A 24638-nucleotide genomic window follows, 5' to 3' on the forward strand; every position below is an offset into this window, starting at 1 on the left:
TGTTGTGCTCAACTCTGATGAAATAATTGAGATTGCAGCTGGAAGGAACATGTAGCACACTGAATCCTGTAAAATGCCCATTGTTTTTATTAGTATTTTTCCCTGTTATGCCCATCATTAGCATTGTAAGGAAAGTAAGAGTTGTACATGTATTTCTGAAAGCAAGCTAATTTTAGAGAACATTATCTTCCTTTTACACTACAAAAAGATGATTAGAAGTACAATGGAAAGCAAGGGTATTTAGAAAGTCTACTTTGGAGGTCACTTTAGAAGCATTTCTATGCTATAAATGATCACAGAAATGAATATGAAAAAATGCATAGATGAATTTTGAAATTGTAAAGGTTTTGGCAAGTGAGAAGCCCTTTTCACATAGTGTCATCTGTTTTTGCTTTTACACTAAAACAGCCCTGCGGTATCCTTTTAAATAGTGCAGGAGCCCCCAGCTGGGCCTCCCTAACTTCTAGTGCAAACCCCACCAAAATGTAGAAAAAAACCTTTTCTCTAAATAGCAAGAGCCATGTGCCAGCAGTGCATGTGTGTATGCTATAATATAGACCCAGGTTGTGTGATATTTGTAGGCTTTACAGATTAGAAATGAAACCAGTTTTGTCACCATACTGACATGTTCTCTTAGATAAAAAACTCAGACCAACCAGAAAACAAATGCCCAACATTGGCACTCATCAGCCTTAAAGATGGAACGAATTAACATTCTAAAAGCAAATCCATCCCCAGCAGATTTGTTAGCCAAGAAAGGGAAGGCTCCACTGAATCCAGTAGAGATCCAGCTGTTGACATTGCAGAGACATATTTGAATGCATGGTGACACAATACCAAGAGACAACATCTTTAGTCTTTTCAAGTAAGAATCTTTAATTTGTAAGATCTTCCACGTGGAGGTGTCTCTATTACAACTTTTATTCTACTCAGTCATTTATATTTGGAATTTTTGTAGGACATCTGGGTGATTCAGTCAGTATGTGAACAGACAGTAACAATAAAGCTCCAGGCCTTACGAGCATCACAACATAACCCATATCCCCATCAACTGCTGTAATAACAACTGTGCATGTTCTGGCTTGGCTTCTGCTTATTACTGTAGTAGCATCTCCAAATGCTGCTGCCCATTCAGTGGAAGACTGGAGCTGAGCATGCTGTGTGTCAGGGCAGCAACCTTTGACATGTCTGGCAATGAACTACATGCCATGAATCTGGAGACAAGCATTTAGGTGCTCAAAGTTTTTAAGGGTCTGAAGCATAAGCTTCAAATAAAGGAGCTTGCAGGGGCACTTCACTAAGAAAAACAAGAGAAATGGAGCATTTGTCCTTAATCCAAACCAGAGTGGTTACTGACAGAAGAAGGACACTGAGAGGATCAAAGCTGTAGACAAAAAAAACGTGGCAGTTAAAAGAGAGGGTGCAGCAGTATCCTCATTCCTACAGACACTTCCCCCTGCAAAACACCGAGAGACTGCACATAAACATTTTTATTATCATGTCACATGATGGTGCTGCATTGACGGTGATAGATTTTCTGGCAAATGTTTGTGTAGAAAGGCAAACATATGGCAGAGTGATCTACTATGAGACGGATGTTTGGACCTCCGCCCAGCCCTTCAGGGATTCTCAGGATCAGTAAGAACCAGTAGGTCCGTTATAGTGTGTGTGTGTAAGAATGTGTGTGTGTGAGAATGAGTTCATATTCAAGGAAATAAGGGGATGTGTGTCTAACATTCTGATGTCTGAAGGTTTCCATCAGCTTTGTGTGTGTATACTGCACCGAATACAATTTCATGTGATGTATGTATAAGTAACGTGTAGTATAAGTTTAATCTTCCAGTTTTTCATTAGTAGTCTGTAAGCATGCAGAAATACATAGCATTTATAACACAAAAATTCTGGCTGGAGAACTCACATGCAGAATCTTGCTGGTTGTGCAAATGAGCAGTCAGAATTAATGGGAGTTTTACACTCAGCAGGCTTGTGTGAGTGTGCTTCCTTTCATCACCTTCTGCAGCAGAGGACTGGGTACACCAGGTACACTGGCCAGATTACTCCTTATATTGGTGTCAGCAAAGTTGCACCAACATTTGGCTTATTGGCCTTTGTGACAATTACAGTAATTGTAAATTATGTATTTGCTGAGAAATTAATTCCTCGCTTTGATTTGTATACATGTCACTTCATCAGCTTTAGGAAATGAACACAAAATGTGAGCATCTTTTGCCTGTTCATTTAAAGTCTCATTGCTGAAACAAACAGACAAGCAAATTGCACAAAGTGCATACAATGGGCAGTACTAGATGTAAAACATGTTATGGTTCTCAATTACAGAATAGCCTGCTGTTACCAGTTTATATTACTGCCCAGAATCTTGATTGTCCATATCCTTTGTTAACAATTGTAATTTTGTGTTATGTGGACGTTAGTGATATCCAGGAAATGATTCCTTCTATACTGGATGCTGAAGTCTATGTGCTGTGAGTTCCCTAAGCTACCATTGTAAGGTAAAATCTATCCTTGAAGGCTGGTTGTGGGCAGAGGAGGACACTGCATGGGAAAGCAAACTGCAACTCATTTCAGTTATCTGCCATTGCTGCCTCAGACTTGTCCTCCACATGGATGTATGGAAAAGTTGATCTTTACCTGTTGACAGGGTCCAAAATGACCTCATTCCAGCTCTGCTTAAACTGAGGCTTGCAGAGAAAGGTCTGTGGTGCCTAGCCAGATGTACCAGTTCTTGCCTTTCTACTACTCCTCTGCTAGCTATGCTCCAGAAATTCACTGTTGACCATTGGACGACAAAAAGCAGCTTTGAGTGTTCAGACTACTTCTCTTTGGGCACCGTGGGCCACATGGCAGCAAACACTGACTTTTATCTTCACAGGGCTAGCATCTGCCTAGTACAGCAAGCTGTCAGACCCCATGGAGTTGCAGAGGGAGGATGCAATACAAGCAATCTCTAGACAGGCAATATGCCCTTTGAAAGTTTCAGTGGGAGGTTTGCCTGAGTAAATCAGGAGCATCATGTCCAGTGGGAGTAACAGTCTATAAAAACCTGCCCATTATAAGACTATCATTGCCAATTCTGTTTGGCTGCTTCATCTCATAATATTCTCTTTGACTTTCTTAATACTAACCAGCCTAAATATTTTATGCTTGTCTTCCAGCAATATACTAAGCCCCTTGCTGCTACTCAGTGAAGATGATAGGTATTATTTTTCTGTTTATTCTGAACCATTGTAGTTCTCTGAACTACAGTGGGAAGGTTTGAACTACTGTTTACGTTCAATAAGACAGCATCCACTTAAACATAAGTGACAGCTAAAGAAGAAAATAAACAAGTGGCCAGAAATAAGCCATTTGCTTACCAAGTCACTATGTTCTAATTAAATGGTAATGTTGTCACTTGTCTAGAAATATGTACATCTCCTGGCTCATAATAATTTCTCTGCATGTCTGTTAGGATGTGTATTATTTTGTAATATTTATATTGCCTTTGTATCTTACTGAGAGTTCGCATTTTAGCAACTCAGGTTTCTCAGTGATACAAATCAGAACTTCACAGTATCCACAGTAGGTAAAGAGGCATAAACAGTAGCAGAAACAGACCCTTTGACTTCTGAGAGATCTAGTGCATATTGGCTGTTTGCTAGCAAGTGCAGTAGCCCTGATTTATTATTATTCTATTTATTATTTATAAACATATAACTTTCCAAACTCAGAAGAAGAAAACCGTGCTTCTTTGAAGAGGGCAGTGTTGAGGAAAACAAAGTCAGACTGTGGAGAAAGGGATACATTATACAACAAAGGGATCACTGAAACGCCAGGCAAGGTAACGTTAATTACAAGTTATAATCTTAATTGTTACTAAGCGCACTAACTTCCTTTCCTCCTCCACATCATACTCATGACCTTTTCTTCTCATCCTATATACGTCTTTAATTCCAGGCTCTTTACATTCTTACTCTAACCCACACTCATTAGAGATGTGGTAGACCTAATCAGCTGTCCTGGGTGTCTGGGAGGGATGGAGTTTTGGGGAAGGAATTCCAAAGAAATGAGGTTGTGATTCTTGAGAAGCAGGATATGAAGGACGTGTCATGAGCAGGGAGTATAGGCTGGAGATCTCTGAAAGACAAATAGGTGAGCAGGATATTAGGTTTGGCATGGTTAGTGGGGAAACAATCAACATGTGGCTGCCACATGACAAGATGTAAGTAGGAAGGGGCACTCTCGCAGGCCATCACAAGAAACGCGATCTGGAGGTAGTGGGTATGTGGAATGTGTGAAGAAATGTGCTTTTAAGAAGCTCTCACAGGAGCCAGCTGGAACCAGTTCCTGCGTTGCACAGAGTGGTGTGCTGATCTGTCAGAGAACACCAGAAGGCTTAAGTGATAGCATTTCAGACCAAGTGTGGTGGTGGTGGACACAGCAGCTTCAGTCCCACCCTTCCAGCTTCCTTCACTCCCTGGAAAGGAGTGGCTCCCCGGACTGCTGAGTCCCTCTTTGTTGAGAATTAGTAACTTGCCCCATTTTCTGCCCAGCCAGTGAGGACTTTCTTCCCCTGCAACCCATTAGGCTCAGTATCATATCTACTTCTCCAAGCACTTCTCCATGCCCATATTCATTGTGGCACCATCATAGTCATCACCCTCAGCATCACCACAGCCACACAGCCTGAGAACTCTCCTCAATGCCTTAAACACCAGAAATATCTCAGTCCTTACCCGCAAGTGCCTTTGAGCACTAGTAGCACCCAGTGGTACAAACCAGCCTCAGTCTCAAGAATCTTCATGCTAGCCACATTATCTCTTTTGCTCCTCAGCTTCTATCCCTGTTATTCAGGTGACACAGATATGAAGTTACAAAGCTCCTTAAATAAATATGTCCTGTTGTCCATGTCGGGATGTAATAATTCATTAAGCCACATTCCAAAAGGTACTTTTGACGAATGTACCAGAGGACATGTGAGAGAAATCCTTTTCTCCAGTATTTATGAGGGGAAACTACGATGGGGTTAGTGTCATGAATCTGGCACTAAATTTATTGTTCCTGCCAACTCTCAGCATATTTCTCAGCCAATAAATCTCTGAGGCTTTAGATGACACATTTAAAATAATTTCTACAGAGGAGAAATGTCTGTTGCAGGGGTTTTTTCCTAGGTATTATGAGTTTCTTATTTTAGAGATGGGCTGGCCATTTGAAGAGGCATTTTATAGATTAGTATATCAAATGGAGATGAGAAGTCCTTAGTTTGATTGCAATGAATGACACCTCTGCCAAACACTTAAAATTATGGGAACAGCAAAGTAGACTGTGCATCTTATCTTCTGTCCAACAAGGTAATCTTCATATCATGTGTAATGTTTACTGCATATTAATGGAAGCACTAGGTTTTGATGAGTGTTTCTCAACAAGTGACTGCTAAAGCGTTTCACATGCCACAAGAGAAAAAGCAAAGAACAGTGAAGTTGCAAAGTCAGGTAGTCAAACGTTGGGAAATACTTGGGATCAGGCTGCTGGTGCAACTTTTATTCTGCTGTCTTCTTGGGAGGTTTGTGATACAATCTTTAATAATCTCTTTCTGGGTTGGTTGGTTTGTTTTATCCCCCAGTACAAAATCTCAGGCTGGTTACCACTTAGACACTCTACTAGGTCAGAGTCCAGTATCTCTGAATGCAGTGTCAAGATTTCCACATAAGCTGATGAGTTAATTGGCAGCATAGTAACAGCTCATTAGTCTTTGTATGCAGAAGTTACCATCAGAGAATGAGACACAGTGGGCCACAGAATTTTGTCAGATCATGTGTGGGTTTTCTTGATGAATTCTAAGATATTATGCAGTCTTTGTCATCTTAAATTTGTGGCTGCTTTTACCTCTATCTCCTGACCCCTTTCTGCTCCTTCCCAGACTTTAGCTCCTGGTCCCCTTCCAGCTTTTCCCAGTTCTCTCTGCATGTACGCCTGATCACTCCACTCTGGTACACTGTCTAGCCATTTTTAACTCTCATGAGCTTTGCTTCCACAGTCATGAGCTGAATCACATTCACTTTAGCCTAGAGCACACTTAGTCCAGACAGAACATCTAAGACTTGTTTATCAACCCCTACTGGGCACATATGAATGTTTTTCAGACTGTTGTAACTTGACTGTGTTTACAACTGGCAATTTGGTAATTTTACAATGATTTCTTCCACTGTCATTGTCAGACATTGGGTATGGTTTAGCCACACAGTCATCACAGACACTTTCCATTTTAATAGTTAAATTATGAAAAATATACAAGCAACTGAAAACAAAGGTTGAATTGGAACTTGTTAAGCAGCACTCACTGTAGGCTGAAAATGTGGCTTTGGCTGAAATGTCTACAGAGAACAAGGAATGGCAGCAATGCATATTCACTGATAACATTTCCATCCCATACAAACCTTTTCCATTAATAATGGAAAACTCCCAGCCAGAGAGAAGTTAATTTTAACTGAAGTGCTCCCATCTTTTCTGCCTCTAGGATACACGTTCACACCTCTACAACACATAAAGCAATCACTTTAAAGATTGTCTAATTTAATATGATTTGGAGATTGCTACACTGTATAACATAAGATTCATGAAACTGAGTATAGATAACATGCTCCAGCTATGACACACACCCTTCTCCATTTTAAACTTATTACAGAGAAGGCTCAAGATCCCTTGGTGAGCTTCTTATCTCCAGTAATTAAGAACATCCTAATGGGCACGGTAAGTGCCCTTCAGTGCATGTTGGGATGGACATATAACATCACAGCCTCTTTGTGCCTTACACGGAGTAGCTCTGTGATTTCAGACAGTGCTCTCAGACATGCCTTGCACAGGGGAAAGGCTCAGTTGTGACTCAGAACAACTTCCTATTAAAATATTTAACAGAGAAGCACTAGTTCACTGTGGACATCGGCAAAATACTAATCACCATAATCATCGCTGGCACATTTTTGCATACAGGAAAAGGAAACGAAGAAGGAAAGAAAATTATATCAGCTATAGATAGATGAGTAAAAAAATACTTTTATTTCAGTATCCAACAGGAAAGCTCGTCATAAAGTGGCCACGCTGCAGAGCATTTAGGGTCTGATCTCAGATGAAATTTGAGTGAAGAAAGCAAAAATGGTGAGGTGGGCAGGGACAGAATTTCAGAGGCAAATATAATAACCTATGTGGCTTCTACAGACACAATATAGCGAGCACCTCACGAAATGGACAGTGCAAGATAGCAACATGAATAGAGTTCACATACGAGACAGTTTGCATACAAATGTATATGTGCAAAACTATGACCATGGAGTATTTAATGCAAAACTTGCGTATGTTTAAAAATTTATTCATTACTTTGGAGAGTTCTTTTGAAATTGGGCCTTTTATGTCCACATGCTCTTTTCTTAAAGATTGATCCATACTTTTGAATCAATGGAATTCTTTCCCTATGAAAATTGTCAACTAGGAATGTAGCTATTTTTCTCCATATATGAATAGGGGGAGAATGATCAGTACTGGCTTAAAGCTTCTCAATATCTAAAGAACAGTGTTTCCTTGGAATTACTGGGAGAGCAAAATTCAGTAGTGTGGTAGTGGCTTCAAAACAGTTACCTCAGACACCATCTGTTCTGGGTGGCTCCTGGGTTTCACTACTGACCACACTCCTGACCCTGCCACCTCTCTGTGTGGTCCTGCTGGGCCTCTGCCTTTACTCCCCTCCCTGTTCATACTTTTGGAAAGAGAACCCCTGTCTGACAGGATGAGAAGTGAGAGGGGACTCGATCTTACTGTACTGGGGGGCTTAGGTGAAAGGAGAGAGCCTTCCCTCCTGCAGATCTCCCATGCTCAGTAAGGACACTGTGTTCCTGCCTCTGACCTGCTGACCTTTGTTTGCCCAAGACAGATTCAGCTCTTGACTCCTGTACACTTAAGACCTGGCTTATATACATGTAGTGTATGTACTAGCAAGCCTCTGTGCCCGTGCATTCATGGTTATGATCTCAGACTGCTCTTGAAGTGTTTGGAAGAAACTCTCTGCACTCCTCTTTCCCACTTCAGTGTAGAATGGGTAGATGAACTCCCTTTGTATAGAAGAGAAATGAGAATAATACAGGTGACATGGCAGGACATCTCAGGCTTTGTATGCTGTGATGAATGGCTGACAGGTTATGCACACTAAAAACTCCTTTGCTGTATGTACTGAGGTGTGTTTCTGTGCTGTCAATAGGTGGAACATTTGATTTGGGGTTTTTTTCATTTAATAGCAGGGAAATTTGCTTTTTCTTTCCTGTCCTTTCTCAGTACCTTAACCATGGCTTGATGGAGAAGCTGTCTGCAAAGTCTGTTGAAGATTTCCAGCTGGCCAAACCTGAGCAGAGTTCTTATCTTCACAACTCATTTATCCTTTATACCCTATATGAAGGAGAAAAAGAGAGGTGCATCCTTGCATGTCTGTGGGACACATTTTCTTCTGCTTTGGAGCTCTAGCATGTCATCACCTTCACTGAAGACTAGAAACATTATTCATTCACTGCATTCTGTGCCAACACCAATGCTGGGACAAAAGGAAGTTAAAAGTGGACATTTCAATGAGATGTTTCAGTTCAGTATCTAGTCACTTTGAATTTTGCTATCCTGACATTAGCAATACATTGTTGCATTGATGTTTAGATAATAATGTCTACAGTTTCCTTTTGGAAGAAAATGGCATACATCCTGCTCATTTAAGGTCACTAAATTAGTTACTAGAAAGAGCTATTCACATCTGGGATCAAAAGCAAATAATGTATTAAAAATAAAAAAGAAAAAAAACCCACAACCCAACCCAGCTCCACCTCTCCAGTAGTTTTCTGGAGATAAGGCTGGTTCGGGGAGGTAACAGAGATATGAGAGGTGAGACACAGCACACAGGGTTATTCTGGACAGACTCTGATCATAGTGCACTGCTCCTACACTCAGAGATTTGCATTACGTTTTTCAGAAGGGAATTTAAATTCAAATGAGGTATCCGTTTAAAAGCTGCAAAATCCTATCAGATGTGAAAGTGAAACTGAGCTGTTTGGCCACATGTCTGTACTGAAGGCGATAACCCTGTCACTGATCTCAGTACTTCAGGAACAGCTACCGGCATTGAGCACAGTGCAGGCCAATCATCTGAATGTTTGTTCAGCTTCTTGGATGGTTTTTTTCCATTGTTAGTCTGCTCCTGATACCTGAGCTAATGGTTTTACAGCAGCACTTCCCCCAGCAGAGAAGTGCTTATCCTGTTTTATGACCCAGAGTGACAAACTTTATTGACTCATGTACTGCCAACAGCAGCATTTGGGCACTGGAACCACATCTGGGGACACCATAAACAGCAAGAGTCTTCTTGGTTCTGTTCCATCCCAGGAACAGGTGCTACAAGTGTTTCTTTCTCTTCTGTCTCTGTCATTACAAGACCTTACAGACCAGTAGTGCTCTCTATTGTTCATCTACTTCCTCCCTAAAATGTGACCCTACAGTCTTCAGCCACCTATTTTCTTCTTCATCAGAGGGAAGGTGCTTTCCTTGGGACTCAGCAAAGCACTCAGCCAGAGCTGTGTCCCTAAACCCAAAGGAATAATTGCCTCCTTGCATGTGGGAATGGTTGGGGAACCCACTGCTACAACCTCAGCCAAACCTGCAGAAAAACCTTTCCTAAACTTCTCTTCTGGTGGCTCTGCTTGCAGGTTTCTTCCTGCTTTTGCTCCTCTAGGCAATACTTTGGCATAATAAACATCAATGATAATTTATTTCTGAACATTACAACCTAGCTGGTAACATTATGGTAAAAAAGCTGTATCCATGGTTTGGATTTGTGAGTTCCCAGTGCTTCCCTCCCACAGAGGTGCATGTTTGAGAAAACTGGCATCATCTGGCAGGAGCCAGGCCCCAAACACGCTCTGAGGGCCAGCCCCTGTTGTGAATGTAACCAGATCTCAGGTCTTCGTGGCTGTGGGGTTTGAGTTCTGTGCTGAGAAGGAAGGTGGAGGGGTTAGTGGTGGGTAACATACTGGGTACAGAAACGGGGAAAACTCTGTGCCCAGGAGCCAGGCCTTTGCCTAGGGGCCTGTGTGCGGCCAGGGGTCTGGCTGCGCGGGGAGGTCGTTCTAGAGCCGGGGTTCTGCAGGTACCCCCGGTGCAAGGGGGCCGTGTTGACAGCGTGTGGCCAGCAGTGCCGGGGGGGCAGGCCGAGGCACCCCGAGGAGCCCATCTGTGCTGGGGCCTGGGCCTCCATGACAAGCGGGGACGGGGCACTCCGCAAGGCTGGGAGCCTTTGGAAAGCGGGGGCCCTGCTGTAAAAATCAGCCGGGTTCTCCTCGCTGCCCAGGCTCCATGTCGGGCGCGCATAAAGAACCATGTCATGCTTCAGCGGGGAAGGCAGGGCCGGGAGGGACTGCAGCCGCTCTCTGCTCTCCTATTTTCATAGAAACCGATCTGTGTACCTAGAAAATAACAGGAAGAGAAAGCGCGGGGGGGGGGGGGGAGGAGCGGGCGGGGGATAAGAAGATCCTGTTTTCGGTCGCTGCCCGAGGAGTAATTCGGAGGAGACGGCTCCATCTTCCCGGGGCCGCGACGGCTGCGGCGGGGATGGAGCGGGCGGCGCGGGCGGCGTAGCCAGCTCGCACGGGGGGGCCGCGGGCAGCGCCGCGCCCGCCCGCCGCCGCGGGGTGAGGGCTCCCCGGCCGCCCCCGCCCGGCCAGGCCCCCGCCGCCAGCCGGCTCCCTGGTACCGGGGGCTGCTGGGGTTGTGTCCAAGGCCTCCCCCTCCCCCGCGTACACACTCACACACACAGGCACAGGCACACACTCACACTCACACACTCACACACACCCCATCTCCTCCTGCCGCCGCCGCCGCCGCCGGAGAGATCGGGGATTGCCCGCGGCCCGGCCCCGCTCCCGGCTGCGCCCCGTGCACGGGCGCATCGCAGCCCACGGGGGCTCGCCCGGCTGCCCCCGGGGCGGCGTGTGCGGGGCGGGGGGTGCGGGAGGGCGGGGGGACACACGGCGGCTCCCGCGGCGGCTCCCGATGGCTCGTCCGCGGCCCCGAGAATACAAGGCTGGAGACCTGGTGTTCGCCAAAATGAAGGGGTACCCGCACTGGCCGGCCCGGGTGAGTACCGCGGCGGGGGGGGTCCGGACCCGGCCCCGCGCCGCCGCCCCCCTCACTCTCCTGCCGGGCGGGCAGCGGCCGGGCCGCGGCCAGCCTCCGCCGGAGGCCCCGGGCCCGTTCCCGCCGGCCGGGGGGCCGCGGTGCGCGCCCACCCCGTTATTATTGTGCATCTTTTCTTTGATCTGCAGATTTCTCCCCGGCCCCCCGGGAGGAGGAGGAGAAGGAGGAGGAAGAGGAGGGAGGGGGGCGAGCGCGGGCTGTACCTGGGTTGTTATCGCGGGGAGGAGGCTTGGGGAGCCGGCAGCCCTGCCCGCATGACAACGATGCTGTTTATTATACGCCCTCCCTCGCCCCGGCCCCCCCCGAGGGGCAGCGGGGTCCCCACCTCCCCCCGCGGCCGGCGCTGGGGCAGGGCAGGGCGGCCGCCTCCCGCTGGCCCACCGCGGCCCGGGGCAGGGGACGAGGGTTCGGGCCTGGGCACCCGTGTGAGGACGGGGCACGGCCTGGGGCAGGGCCAGAGCGGGCATGTGGGCAAAAGGCCGAGGCTCCGAGGCGGGCTGCGGCTGTCCCCGCGGTGGCGGACAAGGGGAGCCGGGCATGGTTCGGTGCGGAGAGGTTGGGTGAGGTGAAGCGGGGCCTATCTCGGAGCTGCGGCGGGGTCCGTGCGGGGTGCTGCATCCCTGCGGCTCGGCTGCCACACCGCTGCACGCAGGCTTTTGGGTGCTGGGCCTCCCGCTTCATTTCGTCTTTTACTGTGTTGACTTTCTTTAATAGTCCTTTGTCATTTTTTGTTTCGCGCTGCCATGATATAACTGAGGTGGAAAGGCATCGTGGGCATTTGGCAGGCAGATAAGCGCCCCATTGTATTTAAACATCCATTTGTAGTGCTGCTACAATAACGCAGAGCAGAGCTTTCTCCGGGGGGTCTGGTACACTTCCGTGGCCTGTCCCTTCCCTCCTTTTTGGTCACTGTTGTGTAAACTCGGTGTGTAACACGTGTTTGTGTGAACTTGTTGGCTAGCATCGACCAGCGACAGTCTGTACTTACCTGGCTCCTCCAGCCTTACTGGGACGATTGAGTGGGGCTTCGTGCCAACATGTTCTAGTCAAGGAAAGTTGTTGGTCTTTCTAAAGAGCATGCAGATAACAAAGTGTTGTATGCAGCATGCAGGAAAACATAGATGGGCAGGGTGAAGATGGACTGACATTTAGCATTACCTTTGCCAAGAGAGCTCTGGAAAAGGATGGGTGTGCGTGGTGGGAAGATGTCCTGAGTGTAACTCAGGAAGCAGAAGTGGTGTTGAGCAGCAGACACTGTCCAAGGAGGGAGGGCCACAGGCTTAAGTAAAGGATGGTGAAGAAAGAATAGTGAGAGGGTGCTAAATATCTAGAAGCATGTAAATAAGGTGGCGCATGCAATTATTTTGGCAGAGCAGACTAAAATTAGCATGCAAAAGGCCAAACTTAATCAACGCTGGGTTGCGGTTTTGTTATTCTATCATTATACAGGGTGGTGGATATACTACCTAAAAAATGGCGATTTATGTCAGCAGAACAGCATGAGCCACTGAAAATTGACTTCTTTTCTACCTCTGTTATGGTTTAATTTACTGTGAAAATTTTAATGTGAACAGTTGTGACCATTACCACGTTGAAGCATGTTAATCCCTTTCCTTTTTGAGCCTTTGTAAAATTACAGTTTGTTTACCCAGAAGCAGAACAGGGCCTTTTGTTTTAATGGCATTTTCTTTCCTTTAAAAAAATCATTATATGCTGTACAGCTGGTCATAGCCTTTGACTGGGTGTCTAAATAGGTGTGTGAATGGCACTAATACCCAACAGAACGCATCTTCACTAGGAGAAAGTAGGTGTGCTATTAACATAACTTACTTCCTTTCTGCAAACTAACAGGATGTAAAGTTCAGTAAAGACAAAAAGCAGTCTCTAGTTTTGACATGACTTAGCAAGCAGGGGTAGAAACTGTAGAGAGCCCAGAGTCTACCATCCGGTAGGAAGAGAGCAGTCAAGCCAGGGAAGCATTTGTACTGGGGTTTAGTTCATCTGAATGTCAGGAGGCACAGGATGTGCTCTTATAACACATGATACAGTTACATACAACATGTTAGATCAAGCTGATGTCTGCCTGAGCATAATGCATTGCTTGTGAAAAATACAGTTCATAACGTCTTTACTAGGACTTTTCTGCATCTTGGTTGACAAGTTTTGCCTGATGCATGCTTCCTTAAGCGAAGGCAAAACCTAGTGAGGACATTAGTCTTTATTTTGTTTCCCAAGACCAGAAGACAAGCACATTTTGGACTGAGAATGCAACTCATTATTAACTGAATGCCTTTTATTTAGGGAATTCGCCTGTTTCCAGGTCTTTCAGTGTTTGCTGCCTACTTCTTTATTCATTATGCAATTAGCATGTTTGATCTTTATATTCTCATGTAAAAACTTATTTCTTGCTAATATACTAACTAATACGAGTAACAATACCCTTTAATGACAGTGTTATTGTTCCTACCAAATGGTGGTTTGCAACTCTGAGACCTTTGGCATGAATTTCCTGCCTAGGGACAAACTTCTTAAACTGTGTTTAATAAACCTGGGAAGTGTTAAAGCAGGACAGGAAGACTGAAAGACTCTGCCTGCCCTTTAATGAAACACACAGCATACATTTTTTTGTGCATGGGCAGTGTCATGCAGAACAAGTAACTACGTCCAGCTGTGATAGATCTGCACCTTGCTCAATTACTCTTGTTCCTCATTAGGTGTAATGCTTGTGGGCTCGGCCACCTCCATGTGGCACAACACTGCAGACGTATCCAGTGTATGCAGCAATCTCTAGTGCTAGACCATTAGCCTTCCACCCCTCTCTTTGGTGGTGTGTTGATCTGCAAGAACAAGACTAGCAAACCTTTCACCTCTGTGAGTAAAGAGAGATAAACCATAAAGAAGGTGGCTGGATAGTGCTGAAATACCCAGGGACCACTGAAAAACTTTGTCTAATGTGGATGTGTTATAGTAGTCAAACTTGGAACTTTCTTTGTGGATTGGCCTAGAATTAATTTGAAAGGAGCCAGGCTTGCCACACTTAGCCAAATGGTAACGGCCAGTAAATCTTATCTTTACATACCCTGTTAAAATAAAATGTGTGAATAAAACAGACTCTCTTCAAAGATGCTTTAGATACTTGGGGCCTGAATAATGTCACTTAGGTCTTACTACCTGTAAAGGCTGCTTTGCGTTTTGGTATCATGTTTTCTTTTGGCAAAGCCAACATTTTTCTTGGCCTAAGTGGAGGGCAGTGAATAGATTGAGGGTTTAAACCCCAATAATTGTATTGAAGCTTAATAATAACAGTAGATAAAATACTGGCAGCAATTTGGTTTAACGCATTTTTGTGTTAGCCTCTGATGTCGGTTGCCCTCAGATGCTCATCAAACATGCAGAATAAACACCAACTGGCCAGGTCATCAGTCACTGTAATCCAGCAGACAAGCAATTGTGAATCCGGGGTGCACAATTTTTGCATGCAGAAATAAAGGGAAGATGCTGTTGTGCTTCAAATATAGGAAATAAGGATGCAATTCATTCTACATTTCATGAGTGGTCTTTGCCTTTGAAGCGCTAAATCCCCCTGTTTTAGTTTCCTGTTCATAAAAGACAGTTAACAACACTTTTCCCTTTAAAAAGGTGTCGTGGAGACAAAATCACTAACATTTATGAGTTGCTTGGCTACTGCAATGATAGGAGCTGTATTAGGACACAGAGAAAAATCTCTCTCTTCAGATATCCTAGTTTATCTAGGATAGATGTCCTGGTTTGTTGAGAAATTGCCTCTTGAATAGTCACTCAGATAAGATAAAAGGGAAAAACTAGTGGTAGATTCAGAAAGATCAATAACAGTGTTTGTTTTATGAGTGACCCTGAAGAAACAATAAGCACATAGTTGCTGAAATTAGCTGCTGATTTAAAAATAGGAAGGAAGCTGTTAATGCAACTATAGAGCACAGAGGAAAAAGTCTGGAATGACCTCAATAAAATAAGAGCGTACCCAAGTAAATAGCTGATGCCATTATTGAACAGAAATCTAGGATCATACAGCTGGGGAGACAAGAACGATATTTGGGTAAACACAGGTAGTTTGTGTAGGGATGGCAAAGTTGAGTGGAGTCAATACAAAAGAGATCCAATCAGGTAAGGCAGTGTAAAACACATGGATGTTTATAACTTTTTAGACCATTTTGTATTCATAGATCACAGCCTTTAAAGTTACTGTGTCACACTAACTATTATGAAGGTATATTTATGGTCTTCTGAATTTCCTGTTTGTCCTGTCCAGTTCCTTTATTGCTACTCTGTATTAACACCTCCTTGAACTCCAAATTTGCCAGTTAGCTGACAATCCTCATATGAATATCACTGTTAAAAAACACCTGCCAATAGTAATGACAAAATGGTATTTGGGGCATTTTAATGTACTAGAGTTGCAAATGGGTATGAAATTTTCAGCATATTGCTTAGAGTAATACATAGTAAATGCTGTCATTTTAATGGGAACTAGTGTCTGTGGTGAGCTGAGCATCATAAATGTGATGATTACATGATGGTTTTTATCTAAGTATGTTTTTTTCAGTAGTCCAGCAAGGCATTAAAGTTAGGCACCTTAAAGTATGAACTGAAGTAATCCAAGAAAAGGGCTTAACGGTAAGCTTATGCTTAAAGACTTTCTTAGACTAGAGCCTAAAAAGGTAATAACATTATATTATAATGGTATAATATAATATTAGAGTCAGTTAAATTGCATTGCCTCTACAGAGTGACAGAATTCCAGGAGACTTTCACTATCAGTAAATATATATATATATATGTATATACTGGGGACCCCTACAGAGGCATTTTAGTTAACGAACCTCTCTCATCCAGTTGAGTGAAGTACAAACAGAGATAGTGGGTTGATTGTGGTGAAGCTCTCCATGTAGCAGAACCAGGACCTATGTTCTCAGAACATAGTTTGGTAAAATACAAGATACTTAACGAGGAACAACTTTGGTCAGTTATAACTGCAAGTATTGGAAATATCAAACTCTCAAGCACATCATAGAAGAAAGATTCTACATTTTAAGTGTTTTGATATCTAAAACAGACCATTTGTTTTCTTATTAGTATAAGGATAAGGGAAGGTAGGTTTCCCCTGGCAGGGTTTATCTTTTTTGGCAAAGAATGACAGACAAGTATCAGATTAAATCCAGAAAACTTCAAAGGGTCCATCAGAAATACACAACAGATCTTTCTCTGTGTTTTTCTGCCAAAACTCAGTCTGCGGTCTTTTGAGCTTTTCTCCCTGGCCATTTGGGACCTGTCCAGTCCTTCACCATGTGCTTTTCTCCTTCTTCCCCTTTGGTTGCTCAGGTTTATGACCTCACTTTTGCCGTGTTACTAAATATGAGTCTCCTGTGACTTCTCCTTTACCAGCTCAGAGCTTCTTCCGTCTCTCTCCCTCTTTAATTATGTACCTCACTCATACATCACTCCTTGGAGATCTGCAAGCAATTTTTCATGGCAGGTCTCTGTTCCTTTCTGAGATGAGACATGATTTGCTGCTCACTGCAAAGGTCTGTCTTAACCTGGGAACTAATGTTGAAGTCGTGGATTCTTCTGGCAGCACGCCCATGACTTCTGTTGTGGTGCATCTGAAAAGAGCACATTTAAGGCAGTAAATCCTTTATGAAATCATTTTTTTGTTTCTAAACCTTCTGCACCAGGTTGACACATGTTGCTTTGACACATACAAACTTTTAGTTGCAGATATCTGGTTCTGCAGATATTCTAGAGTACGTGTGAGTGCCTTTTCAGTGACTTCATCAGCTCATTGAGAACTGTTTCCTTTACTTATAAAGAAATAATGAGTGAAGTGTGAACTTTCCTAGTGTTCAGAAGGTGGGGAACCTCAGCAGGTGTTGGTCTTTCTCTGTGCTCCTGCATTCTGCTTTAAGTGTGACTTAAAACCAGATTTCATCTGACTATTGTAGTTGAAGATGGAGTATTTTTTATACATAAAGTTGAACCATAGCTTACAGTAAAACCTTTCCAGTTGCTCTTGTTTGGCAAATGAATAATTTTGGGGCCAAGATGTTCTGTGTTTGTTGTTAGCATGGCAGGGATATTTGGGAAAACTTCTTTATAATTAAGTTCTTTAAATCTCTCTGGGTTTTGTTGGGTGTTTTTTTTTCTTTAATAAATGTGAATAACTAGCCCCAAATGTGCAAGTCTGATCTTTTTGTGTAAATGACAATAGATGAATACATTTTCTCCTGCAGTTTCAGGATTTTAAGTCCAAATGAAGCTAACCCAGAATAAAGACAGTTGTCTCCGAAGTTTTGAGGCAATAAGCAATCAAAGTTTTTCATACCCATACTGTGCAGACTTTTTGTTAGATATTCTTCCTTGTCAGTTTGAAGCCGCTGCATAATTTTCATCAACTAATCTCATGGAAGTCATTTGATACGTGTTTTGTCTGAAAGAAGGGTGCCTCTTTAGTGAAATCTGTAGCCTGTCAAGTCAATCTGTATGTTCCTGCTGCAAAAAGATATGAGAAATGTTAGTTTCCATTACGTTAATTGACAGATGTCTTCTTTTTATTATTTTGTAAAGAACCTTTTAGCATCCCCAACTGGAATGAATTTTTTGTAAGCATAGACAGCAAAACGAAGGCTGAGTTTTTGGTCTTAACTCTTCATTTCCTGATTCCCCCATCATAATAATACATAAATGACTCTTCCTGCATTTGGGGTAATAAAAATCTTGTAAGCAAGTGATTGCTGACAGTAAGTATATGCAATTGTTATTGGAGGACAGATGAAAGGATTTCCTGATAATGCAGGAAAAGGGAGGACATTGAAGGGAGCTTGGACTTTTCAACTTTTTGAAATGGTGTTGCCTAAGCAGTAAGGACCTTTCCAGTGTATGCTTGAGAGGCATAAGGGAGAATGAGTCTGCCTGAGATCTCTCAGTAATACTGTAACTTGGGTGATAAATACAGCAACAAACACTGGAAAGTAGTCTGTGTGGAACAGGCAGGAAGAGGTTGTGGAGCCAGCTTCTTAAAGGTGTTAGGGATTAGCTGAACATCAGTACTTCTCTGTAGCTTCTGGTACCTTGGTACTTCTCAAGTCTTCTCCTGCATCATTTGTATCTCTCATCTCAACATACCATGTGTATGGGCATGTATGTGTGAATATACACACACCTATTCTGTGCGAAGGTATACAACCTCCCATAGAGAAGGTAGATGCTTAAAACATGGGTGTAGCACATTGCCATGGTAGCACATCACTTGACTCTGGACTCCAGCAGAGGCAGCATCAACAGAGAAAGGCCCAGTACTCTGGCTGAGGCACAGCAGGACCAACTAGAATGAGCAGTTATTTGAAACATTCCAAGAAATATTTGGCAAACAAGAGAGTATCATGAGGTTAGGCTTCTAAAACTTAAAGAAGGAAACAGATCCTTGCTTCCTCCCTTTGGGAAGGTCTCTGCATTGCTGGCCTTGCACATCTGAGATTGTTTCATCCATTTGTGTAACAGCCAGTTCTAAACCTGATACCGAAACTGGAAATAAACTGCAGATTCATTTCCACTTTCCTTTCTTCTTCTGGGACTATTAGACATGACAGTCTTGCTAATACCAGCTTTTACCTGAAGGGTTTATGAGGCTTGGCTTTGGAGTTGGGTTTTTTTGTTTGTTTATGTATTTTATTTTATTTTTTCTAGAAAACAAAAGGAAGGTAAGAAATTTGAGTAAATGCTACAGCATCTTACCAAAACAATGAACTTTCCATGTTAAGGTGTAGTTCCTGTCACCCTCTTCTGAAGCTCTCCATCCTTCAAAATGGTATCAGGTCAACCCAAATATTATCCTTGGCATCGCTGCTCAAAAAAGACACATAATGTTCTTGAATTTCAGAAGGATTTAATCTCTCTCCTGGCCTTTTGTAAAGCCCTGTGGAAATCTGAAAATGCCTTTAGAGTAAACATAAAGGGAGATGACATAGTATTGTGCTCTGAGTAGCACAAAGCCCAGCATTAGAAGGGACAGGTGTCCATAGACCTTGGTCTCTGCCTTAGAAAAGTACACTTAAATGTCTTTCAGTTTTCCATTAGCAGACTGAAGGGCTAATTAGCATACATCTGTAGCCCCGACAATGCAAACTGGAAACAAGTGTTTATTTTGCCTTGCAGCAACGTGTAAAAAACCTAGAGAGAGGCTGTTTGCCAGCTATGGCTTGGCTGCTTGAATGGAAGACATCATGTAACAAAAGAGGAAAAACAGGGCAAGGAATATCATACACCAAAGAATTTCTTTAAGACCATCAGCTAACAAAGCCTCCTACATACAGCAGAGACGAGACAGGGAGGAGGGGAAAAATCCAGACTGTAGGGACCTTACAGGTATCACTGTAGTGTCACTGTAGGAAACAGTGTGTCAGCCTTTAAAGTCAGTAACTTTGTACTCCTTGGGCTTGGAAATTACCTACCTGTGAAGCCACTTCCCACGGAAACTAAAACCATGCTCATGCAGAGTAGAATAAACCAGGTATGGGAGAGCTGGAGACACACAATAATGCAAACCATTTCTGGGAATCAGTCCCATATCAGACTGAATTACTAAGTGTACCAGATATGAGTACATATTGAAGCTTGATAATAACATGGGGAGCGACCTTACAGAGATGTGTAGCATCGGCCAGGAGATGCAATCCAGGTGGGAGAAGCAGGAGAGTACAGATAGAGGAGTAAATGCTGTATCTGGTAAGAACAATTCTGGAGTTGCTGTCCTTCCCCTGATATGTTTGAGGTTTGTGTAGAAAGTCATTTGATACAAGCAGCTCTCTTTTGCTAGTTTTTCTTTGGCTCCACAAATCATACATTTTACAGTGGCCTCCATGAAAGGGATACTGCAAACCCCTTCTTTCAATTCCTGAAGGACAGGGTATCTTTCTCAGCTGGAATCTCCTCCGCATGAAGAAAACAAGAATCCAGGTCTCCATTCCTGGCTGTTACCCTAGTCCCTAGCCTATTCTTTGGTAACTAGGAGGCAGTTCCTCCAGCTCCTCCTCTTCATATCCTTTGGGAAAACTTTAGATGTAGGGTGCTTACAACTTACCTTTTCTATTGCACATCTCAGTATATTCCTATTGTAGCAGCCGTGGGATGAGGAGAAAGGCACTGATGGAGAGGTGTTTAGACTAGCATGTGCTGTGGGTTGGCTGTCCTGACAAAGCACCTGAAGATTATGCCAGAAAGCAGAGCACTGTTCATCAAAAGGATATTTCTGTCCTTCCTTCTCTCAGCTTTTGCCTTTCTCTTTCCTACTGCTTGTGCTGTGACCACCCAAGCACAGTGGCTGAGGGGGCTCAAGAGCCCGCAGGCATGCAAGGGTGTGATTTGTACCCCATAGCAGAATTGAGGCCATCCATCCGTGGGCTTCCTTCCTTCCTTGGGACATAATTTATTATTCATCACTGTATGTAAATCAATCCCTCCCTGTATGTAAATCAATCCCTCCCTATATGTAAATCAATTCCTCCAGCCTCACTCATTGCCTTTTGGTATGTGCATTAACATCAGTATCTCTGTATTTTGCTTTACCTTTCTTCAAGCTGTTACCAGCCTCCACAGTGACGTCCTGCAGAGAGCCAAAATGATTTTCCTGGGTGCGGCTGCACCATGTGAGGGTTGTCTGCCAGCTCCCTGGCACAATGTGTGTTTGCATATGGGGATTTCTGCATATTGCCTTGACCTTTGCAGCACATTGCTTGTTCAAATGTAACTTGTGGTCCACTATTGGCTTCCTGTAGTATTGCTGCTTCCAGCCTTCTCTCTCTTACATTGCAAGTCCTTTTTCACAGATGTGTTAGCTTTTTCCCTTTGCAAGCTAGATTTCTGTTTACTTGCAGCTGATATTTCTCCCAGGCCCAGGACTCTGTGAGTCAGTTGTCATATGGGTTTTACCATCACTGGGTGTAGTGAAATGACTGCGTGTTTATATGTACATACGTATGAGCATAAGAGACTATCTTTGTCTTAATATTTGCAAAGATTTCCACCTTGCTGTCCCAGATGCCTCTTCCAGAACATGGAAGAAGGTGGTGAGGCAGAGCCCGGCAAGGAGCACACCTGAAGAAGGTATCTCATGCCAGGCACTGTACCCTACTGGAATGTTGTTATTATTTATAATCTTTTTCTTCAACTAATTGGTTGCTAGTTGGTGTTCAGCCCAGATGTCACTGTTTCCATCTGAGCCAGTGTAAATTTGTACTTCTGTAAGGATTTCTTCAGACACTATTATCTGGAATCCAATTAGGCAGCGTTCATTCAGGATTAATCACATGTGGAAGTGTTTGCAGAATTGAGGTTCCTGTGTTCTTAGCAGTGTGCTATTACAACTGCATTTCATTATCCTCCAGCAGGCACAGGCTTGGGCATTTCATGTGTTCTAGGAGTAACCCTGAGTATATCCACTGCAGGGCTGGAAGCTCACTGTCCTGGTTGTTATGGAATAGTGGCAGGAAGATGATACCTATCCCATTAATTTGCTCTCAAAGGACCATATCCCAAAGGCAACAAATGAGTTCGACGGCATAAAGGTTTCTTGATTTCAATAAAACTGCTTACATGTGTGCTGCCGTGCCTGTAGAAACATAAAGTAGGACCACAGCCTAAGGGAGAAGGCAGACGTTCATCTCAGAAAGGAAAAAATAAAAGATGACATTCCTTACTGCGGTGCCTCTCCAAATACCAGGGCTTTTGAAAGATATTAGAAGTGCAGCAAACTCAACAGATAATTCTTTTCATATGGTGTCTGGATCAGGTGACTCGCATATGTTCACATTTTCAGGTACCTCTTTTGCTGCTCTTTATCAGCAGTTCTTTTTCAGAATCTTCCTTGTGCACAAACTTTATTTTCTTTGTCACAGTCAGTATTTCTGTCACAGCTTTAGAAGAAGGTAGCATAAAATTATGAAGCCTTGTGGTTAGAATTGTATTCTGTGCAAAGATCACCGGTAATAAGCTTGTTCTATCTGTTAGTACTTTGTTTTCTTTGCATCTACCTGAAGAACTCTGCTTTGGAGCTTTTCATTGTTGTTAAGGGTCAGTTTTCTGAGCAGGTTTTCAGAATTGGTACTTCTGGTAAAATGACAGGAATTCCTTGTTAAAGATGAAAACAGATTAGAGCAGACACATTTGTCAGACAGGGCTCTTCAGCATTAAAATGCTGTGACTGTTTTCTCCTTATCTTTTGGAAGATGTTTTATGCCATCTCCTGCCTTACAAATGAATGGATTCACCTGCGTATATAATTGCCATGGTACTGTGCTGGATGGGATCTGATCCTACAAAGGCAATGGCTTTGTTTATGCTGCCAATCTGTATGCCCAGCTGTGCTTGCAGGATCAAGTCTCTAGCTGTTAAGTTACTAGAAGCCCATAATAATAAAGATTTTAATGGCAGCATGTTAAGAAATGCCAGCTTCTTTAGCAGATGTGGGAGCAGGGGAAACAGTTTTTTAATGAGAAGGTTATAGTTTTTATGAAACATTTGCTGTAGAGGAAGGTGTTAGTTTTCTTGTTTGTCAAATGTCAGCAATACCATTGACCTGGTATAATAGCAGGGGTGTCAGGGCTGTCTCCAGGGCAGATTTATTGAAAAGGATGCTGTCATGAGTGCTGCATGTGAGACTGAATTGGGGATCTTGACAATTAAAAGCAGTGTGAGCTAAAACTCATTGCTTGTGGAGCATGGTTTGGACACATCAGGTGTCATCACTACTGCGTTAGAAAGTAAAGGCAAGTGACACTTAGAATTATGAATAGTGTCTGAAACACTTTGAGTTGGATCTTGTTGATTTGTATGGGGTATATATAAACACTATATCTGCATCTTAGGATAAATTTGTATATGCAGTGCTCCCTAATGTACTTCCTAGTTCCAGATATGTGTCTCATTAACCAGGTTCTATTTTATGTGTAATTGCCTTTTCCCAGTTATTTGCATATTATGAGTCAGAATAACATGCTGCTTCTGTACAGCTGCTTTCTAAAACAAAATGGTAACCTGATTTAAAACATGGTTTTTCACTGAGCTGCCAAGGGAGAGTGCTAAGCTGCCATGCTCTAGTGTGGATGCTGTTCCTGATTCAGAGGTAAAGAGTGGTTTAAAATCTAGTATTAATGTATGTGGGAAAACAGCCATTACAGTTGCACACGTTTAATTTGTCCCTTGACAGCCTGTATCCTTTTAGAATCATCCTTCCTTTAAAATTAATCTTCTGACTACCCTTCCAAGTCCAGAATAGAAATGAGAGGGCGAGATGGCCAGAAGCCCTGAGTCTTGTTTAGAAAGGGAAAGTTAGAGAAAATCAGACTTCTGGGAGACAGCAGACTCTGAGTAAACTTTGTGACTTCCGTGACATAAGTGCAGGTGAGTCACTAGGTTTTGTAGATAACTCGTATTCATGCAGACACCATATTCTGGGGGGTTATGTGAAAGTAGCACAAAATATATATACCTCATACACATATTCAAGTTAATTTACTGGATAGAAGGAGAGGATGCTACGGAGTAACTCTTAATCCTACAAGTATGTAAACATGCAGGCAACTTCAAACCTATGATTTATCTATGTAATTTAAATGAGAACACTTGCATACTTAAAACTCATATTTAGTGTTTGCAATGTAAAATATATGTATTTTTAGAATATTGGACATGCCGCCCTCACAAGCCTGGTCACTGCCATACTGATGCATTCATCTTTTCTCTGATGTTAATGCCACTTACATCCCTAAAAATACATCTTTTTGTCTTTCATGGTTTTATTGTTTCAGTTCTTTTCTAGCATAGTTTAGTAATTAAGATCAAAGTTCATTGGTCTGCATATATTTAATGGAGTGCTTTGTGTATTTTTATATAAAGAGTTTAATTCCTGTAAGCTGCTGCTTGAGGGATTTTTTTATTGCTTTTGAGGAAAATGTCCATTTTGGTAAATAAGGTTTTTAATCTTTCAGGGACTATCTACGTAAATTTCAGCAACATTACATTTTTGGTCAAAACTAAATGAAAACTCTCCTTCTGAGGTTTTGGAAGCAGAAAAACAGGCAGGTGGGGAAAAGTATGACTTGGCTTGGAAAAACTCGTTCCTGAGTCTCTTTAGGCAGACAGATTAAAATTCCTAAGAGTTTAACCTAGACTGAGGGACTTTGCAGAGAAGGTATTTGACACTGTAATGACAGCTCCTGGAAATCTGAGCACAGATTGAAAGCAAACCCAGTTAAAAATGGCAAAGTTGGGTCCAAGTGCTGCACAGAGACCACTGTGACTCTGTGAATCAATTTTCATTTCATGGTTTTAGTGACACAGACGACCCAGGCAGAGTTCCACCTTAGCAAAATAGTCTGCTGGTTTAATTGGTTGTT

At 43.0% G+C, this 24638-nt stretch overlaps 1 protein-coding gene and 1 long non-coding RNA gene across 2 annotated transcripts in view; one reads left to right on the forward strand and one right to left on the reverse strand.

Moving 5' to 3' along the window:
• Positions 1-3663: 3663 nt before the first annotated feature.
• On the reverse strand, positions 3664-6132 carry LOC133208995 (uncharacterized). The gene is made up of 2 exons (XR_009724555.1): positions 4734-6132; positions 3664-4134 (listed from the first exon to the last, which is right to left on the reverse strand). It is a non-coding gene; the product is annotated as an uncharacterized LOC133208995 (long non-coding RNA).
• A 4562-nt stretch (positions 6133-10694) lies between these two features.
• HDGFL3 (HDGF like 3) overlaps positions 10695-24638 on the forward strand; it is a 38054-nt gene continuing 24110 nt past the window's right edge. The window contains exon 1 of the mRNA XM_061347285.1: positions 10695-11154. Within this exon, the coding sequence (XP_061203269.1) occupies positions 11071-11154 (84 nt within the window). The 5' untranslated portion in view covers positions 10695-11070. The remainder of the gene's footprint in view (positions 11155-24638) is intronic.

Source organism: Neopsephotus bourkii, unplaced genomic scaffold (assembly GCF_033783945.1).
Source record: "Neopsephotus bourkii isolate Nb327-2 ecotype Australia unplaced genomic scaffold, CSIRO-AGI_Nbou_v1 NB_318, whole genome shotgun sequence".
NCBI lineage: Eukaryota > Metazoa > Chordata > Aves > Psittaciformes > Psittacidae > Neopsephotus > Neopsephotus bourkii.